At 49.3% G+C, this 5648-nt stretch overlaps 1 protein-coding gene across 1 annotated transcript; it reads right to left on the bottom strand.

Annotated features, from left to right (window-relative positions):
- Positions 1 to 797: 797 nt before the first annotated feature.
- On the bottom strand, positions 798 to 4183 carry IL1F10 (interleukin 1 family member 10). The gene is made up of 4 exons (XM_068989109.1): positions 4152 to 4183; positions 1694 to 1779; positions 1291 to 1418; positions 798 to 1010 (listed from the first exon to the last, which is right to left on the bottom strand). Exons 1-4 carry the CDS (start codon positions 4181 to 4183, stop codon positions 798 to 800), a joined length of 459 nt encoding a protein of 152 aa, XP_068845210.1.
- Between the last annotated feature and the right edge of the window lie 1465 nt (positions 4184 to 5648).

The raw sequence follows: 5648 nt of genomic DNA on the forward strand, positions 1-5648 counted from the left end.
TCAACCGTACTGGTCCATCAGTTAGAAGACTGATTCATTGTGAAGTGTCTGATAGAAAAATTGTTACCTGAACTATTAACAAAACTGAGAATGTAAACAGCCCAAGGCATTATCCATAGACAGAGGAGGGGAGCTGGATTCTGCTTGGAGCTTCTCAGTTATTTCTAAGCTCCAGAGATGAGGGATCAGAAAGAAACCATGATCAGGCTTCCAAGAAGGGCTCACCAAATCACCCAATCCTTCTGCATTAAATGCTGCACGCAGAGGCCCATGAGGGCCCTGTGTTGGTTGCCTACAGCTGCTGTAACAAATTACCACAAATGTAATGGCTTAGAACAAGACACATTTATTATTTTACAATTCTGGAGGTCAGAAGTCTGAAATGGGAGTCACTGGACTAAAATCAAGTTGGCAGGGCTGTGTTTCTTCCAGAAGCTGTAGGGGAGAATGCATCCCCTGCCCTTTCCCAGCTTCTAGGAACTACCCGCATTCACTGGCTCATAGCCCCTTCCTCCGTCTTCAAAGTTAGCAGCATTGCATCTTCCATTCTCTTTCTGACCCTCCCTCGTATGAGGACCCTGATGATTAATCATGAAGGGTCCACTGGGATAACCCAGGATGGATTAGCTTTCACTTAATCACATTTGCAAACTCCCTTTTTTGCCAGGTAAGGTAACATATTCACAGGTTCTTGAGATCAGGATGTGGAGTTCATTGAGGGGCCATTATTCTGCTCAACCCTCAATAGGATGAGCTTGGTTTGGGAGCACCAGGCCAGAACCCAGCTTCCTGTCCCCCTACCGACTCTGTTCAAAGCAGAATTCAGTGCGGGCTGAGGGTTCACTCTCCTTGGTAAGTCGCAAGGGCTGCTGGGATTCAGAGGAGCCAGAGAGGAACCAGCCAGGCCAGGCAGCAGCCTCGAGCCTGAAAGCGGGGCCTGAGCTTCTCTGGAAGAAGGTGAAGCGGGTGGCCTCTTCTCCGCCCTTGTACAGGTCCTCAATGTTCACATCCTGTGGGCTCAAGGCAGAGGAGACTGGATGGGACAGCTGACTGTCAGCCCTCGAGGCTTCTGGGGCTTGGCCAAAGAGGGAACCAAAAGGTGAGTCTTTCCTCAGGGAAATTCCCTCTGCAGGTTCTAGAGGGAAGGGTCTGGGCACTGGGTGCAGAGGGAGATGGTAGAAATCCAAACAAGAGGGATGTGTGGACCTTGCTGGACCACAGATGGGCATAGAGAGGCCAGAGCACCCTGGAGGTCTACAGGGGCCCCCAGCACAGGGTGCGATTGCTCACCTCCAGCTGCAGGGAAGGCCCCTCCCCTGTCTCCACACATGCCAGGCAACGGCTACCTCCCTGGACCCCCAAGAAGATGGGGAACTTGGTGCGTTCCAGGTCTCTGTTGGGGAGTATGCAGATGGTCTCTTGGAGGGAAGAAGAGAAGAGAACCAGGTGCTGAGGGGACCCCAGATTGCAAGCTCTTAAGCTAGCTAAAGCCTGGGTAGGAAGGAACTGGGCCAGGGCACAGCTGACCTGGCCCCTGTGTGCAGGCTGGGACTCCTATCAAGGCCCTGATCCCTCACTGGGAGAGATCTCCCTGCCTCAGTTCTCACTGTCACTGGAGACAGAAGGGGAAGGAGAGCCTGGGGGCAGATGGAGTTTGTGTAAGTCCCAGGAGGTCAAGGCCCCAGATGCTCACCTGCATGACAGTTGTCTGCATTGGGATCTCCCACCAGGAACTGGCCATCCCTCATGTACAGAGCCTTCTGCTCTGCATCCTTAATTCTGGAACAGGAATTGATGCTGATTGCCCACCCCTTTCAGACACACCAGGCCCCCCAGCCCTTCTGCCCCAGGCTCTGAATGACCTGCTCATTGGCAGTTCTTCTGTGTTGAGTCCTGCCCCAGGCCATGGGTGCGAGACCTTGCACCATGGCCACAGAAGCAGAACCTAGAACCAAGATCACCTGCAAAGTTGACTGAGCCCCTTTGTAACCATTCCCAAAAGCCCCCCTGATCATCGCTAACAAGCTTCCTGACTCCCAATTCACTTTCACTCTTCACTTTCATGCATTGGAGAAGGAAATGGCAACCCACTCCAGTGTTCTTGCCTGGAGAATCCCAGGGATGGGGGAGCCTGGTGGGCTGCCGTCTATGGGGTCTCACAGAGTCAAACATGACTGAAGGGACTTAGCATCAGCAGCAGCAGCAGCCTGCTCCAGTAAACACCCCATAACACCCCAAACAATCTCCCAACGCCATCCTTCCAGCAGGGATTATCTTTGTTCTGAGGCTATAAGAATCAGCTATTAACTCATGAAAACTATCTTTCCCTGGTCTGTCAGGAGGTCAGCCCACTGCACTTGCAGTGTCCTCCTGATTTCTGCTCTTTGTTCTTAATAAACTCACTCCCTTCTGAAATGCTCTCTGTCTGGAAATTCTTTCCCAACCCTCACTTAGACTGCCCCAACATCCTGCAGGTAAGAAGTAGGGATGCTACTCCATCCAAATGTAGGTCAAGACCAGATTAGCCATAGGCTATAGGAAAGTTCTCCTGGGGCTGGGCATTTTTCAGAGACTGCATCTCTGTCTTTACCAAGCTTGACCCCTGTCAGGCCCTCAGGGCATTTATGGGTCAGGGTCTTCTCACTGAGGTATACAGAGTTTTCCTGACCCTCCAGCCCTCCAGCATGTAAGTATGTAAGAGGTGGGGCAGGGCGGGGATGGAGTAGGCCGCTTTGGGTGTACCAGATACAGTCAGCAGGGAGTCAGAGCAGGGCCCTGATGACTGGCAGTGGGGTTGGCAGTGGTTCTAATGATCAGTGTGGGAGGGTAAACATGTGCAGGGAGGCTGAAAAGGAACCATGGTGAGTCTGTGCAGGTCAATGCCATGCCCGCAAGGTTAACCCATTGCTGGCTGGTTTCAGAGATGGCCATCAGTTGCTCTCGGGCCTGGGGATGCTCCTTACCTTCAAGGGCAGAACCTCTGGGCCAACACCACCACCTCTAGGGGACTCATCTTTCTCAGTAACAGCTAATTATAATACCCTGAGCTCATAACTGTATGTGTTTAAAGCAGGTTCCCTTGCATAATAAAAATGAAGATCTGAAAATAACCTGTTTTGGCAGCTGGCCTTCTCCCTCCAACCTCAATTACCAGGAACTTCCAGCCACATTCTGTTCAGGGACAGAACCCAGGCTAGAGACCCCAGAGAGCTGACATCCTGTTTTGTCATTTGCAGGCTCCATGCACCTGTGTCTTGACTTCTCGGCCATGCTCTAACTTCCTGGGGGCCCTGACCAATCCCCCATATCTAGGAGAGGATGGGGCCACAGAGAAGACAACCTTCCCAGGTGGCGTTAGTGGTAAAGGGCCCACCTACCAATGCAAGAGACCTGGTTCAATCCCTGGGTCAAGAAGATCCCCTGAAGAAGGGAATGGCTACCCACTCCAAGTATTCCTGCCTGGAGAATTCCATGGACAGAGGAGCCTGGCGGGCTACAGTCCATAGGGAGGGACTCAGTCGCAAAGAGTCAGGCACAAGTGAACAAGTAATACTCATGGAGAAGTTGAGGGAATGCGTCCCAGGTGTCAATCCTATTTTATTTTTATTATGCCCAAACTCATTCCTTGAAAGGCTCAAGAGAGTTTACAACAAAAAACATGGATAATGAAGTGGTAAATGAAAAGTAAAGACTCAAATATCAAATGAGAGAAAAATAAGAGTTAGAAGCCCAGAATGGAAGTAAAAACCACAGAGGTTAATATATAAAAATGCTATCATTGAGATTCGAAATTATCTTTGAGCTTTTAGAGAGAGGAGGCTGAAGCAGTACAGAGAATGTGAGTCTGAGTCCTAGTCCTGTGTGACATCAGGTACTTAATAACCTTTTTGAGCCTCAGTTTTCAAATCTATAAAGTGGGTTTAGTAACACTCCCTTGTAGATTTCTCAGGATGAAGGCAAGGCAGTAGAATGGCTGGCTTCTTGCAGAAGCTCAGGGAAGAAGGCTTCTGTGATTATGGTAAGTGCCTTAATTATGGGGCACTTGAGCTTTCTGGGTGAGAGGAAACTTCATCCTCCTGACTCAGCCTTCTTTTCTTCCTCTGTCATTCCCAGACCCCTGATTAGGAAAGATAGACTCCAGGAAGACTTACATGTAGTATTTTGCCATGGGGAGGGAGCACATTCTTACAGGCAGGGGTCACTGGTCCTCACTGAGAGGGGAGAAAAAAGAGCTGTCAGAGTATGAACGGATAAAGAAGATGTACATATACACAATGGAATCATGGCCCGTCATAAAAAAGAATGAAATAATGACATTTACAGCAACGTGGATGGACCTAGAGATTACCATACTAAGTGAAGTAAGCCAGACAAAGAAAGACAAATATCATATAAAATATTGTTTATCTGTGGAATCTTAAAAATAACACAAATGACCTTACTTACAAAACAGAAAGAAATTCACAAACATAGAAAACAAGCTATGGTTACAAAGGGGACATGAGAGGCATAAATAAGGAGTTGGGGATTAAAATATACACACAACTAAGTACAAATAGATAACTAATAAGGACCTACTGTATAGCACAGAGAATTGTACATATTACTGCTGCTGCTGCTGCTCTCTATTCACTAAGTCTTGTCTGACTCTTTGCGACTCCATGAACTGTAGTCCACCAGGCCCCGCTGTCCATGGGATTTCCCAGGCAAGAATACTGAAGTGGGTTGCCGTTTCCTCCTCCAGGGGATCTTCCTGACTCAGGGGTTAAATCCATGTCTGTAGCAGGCAGATTCTTTACCACTGTGCCACCAGGGGAAGCCCATCTATCTATCTATCTATCTATCCATCTATCTATCTATGTATAACTGAATCACCTCCTGGGCACCTGAACATAACACAGTATTGTAAATCAACTATAATTCAATTAAAACTTTTAAAACAGAATGGCTGCAATTTTAAAAAAAGAAAAGAAAAGGGAGGGTGGTGGAGCTAGAGAACAGATACCCCGAAGGCCCCAAATCACCCCATCACAAGGCAGAAAGTTCTCACCAGGGACTTGTCTATCGCTGGACTCTGAGAGTCCTCCAAGGTGCCCCCAGGCCAGCCAGTTCCAGGCCCTCTGAATCGCCCTCCTTTGAGGCCATCCAGGAACACATGTAGCTGAGCTGGCAGGGGTATGAGCCATGACTGTGCCCTGGGGCCAGCTCTGGGAAACAGCATGGAAGGTACCCCCAAAGAGTTTAGCTAAGAGACATTCCCCAGGGCTTAGATGGGGGTGGGTGGGCTCCAGCCTCACAGTTTGAGGAAGAACCTGGCTTAGACCCTGTCCCACCCCCCAGCCTGGCCTTAGAGACACCATCTTGACTTCCTCTGGGCAGCACTTCTAGGAAGAACCTCCAGCCTGCACCAGGGATGGGCAGGATCTCCCTGCAGTTAGAGAGCATTGTTCTGGGGGACGCTTTGCCAAGACTGTGACCTACCAGAGGTTATCCAAACTCCCCAATTCTATTCCAGATGGAAAACAGCACATGCATGAGACACAGACTTGTGTTCTGGGGAAGAAATGGTCCAAAAACTGAAGCCAGTAACCTCTATACAGATCCCAGACCACAAAGCTTCACACAGCTCTGCTTCTGCCAGTTGGATC

Source organism: Capricornis sumatraensis, chromosome 1, assembly GCF_032405125.1.
Source record: "Capricornis sumatraensis isolate serow.1 chromosome 1, serow.2, whole genome shotgun sequence".
Classification (NCBI taxonomy): domain Eukaryota; kingdom Metazoa; phylum Chordata; class Mammalia; order Artiodactyla; family Bovidae; genus Capricornis; species Capricornis sumatraensis.

Bases quoted from the DNA above. Each gene is read 5' to 3' on its own strand.
- IL1F10 (XM_068989109.1), bottom strand. From the start codon at position 4,183: ATGTGCTCCCTCCCCATGGCAAAATACTACAT. The intron at 1,780-4,151 runs GTAAGTCTTCCT...TTCCTGTTCCAG, and splicing joins CCCATGGCAAAATACTACAT to AATTAAGGATGCAGAGCAGA. The intron at 1,011-1,290 runs GTGAGCAATCGC...TTGAGCCCACAG, and splicing joins GGCCTTCCCTGCAGCTGGAG to GATGTGAACATTGAGGACCT.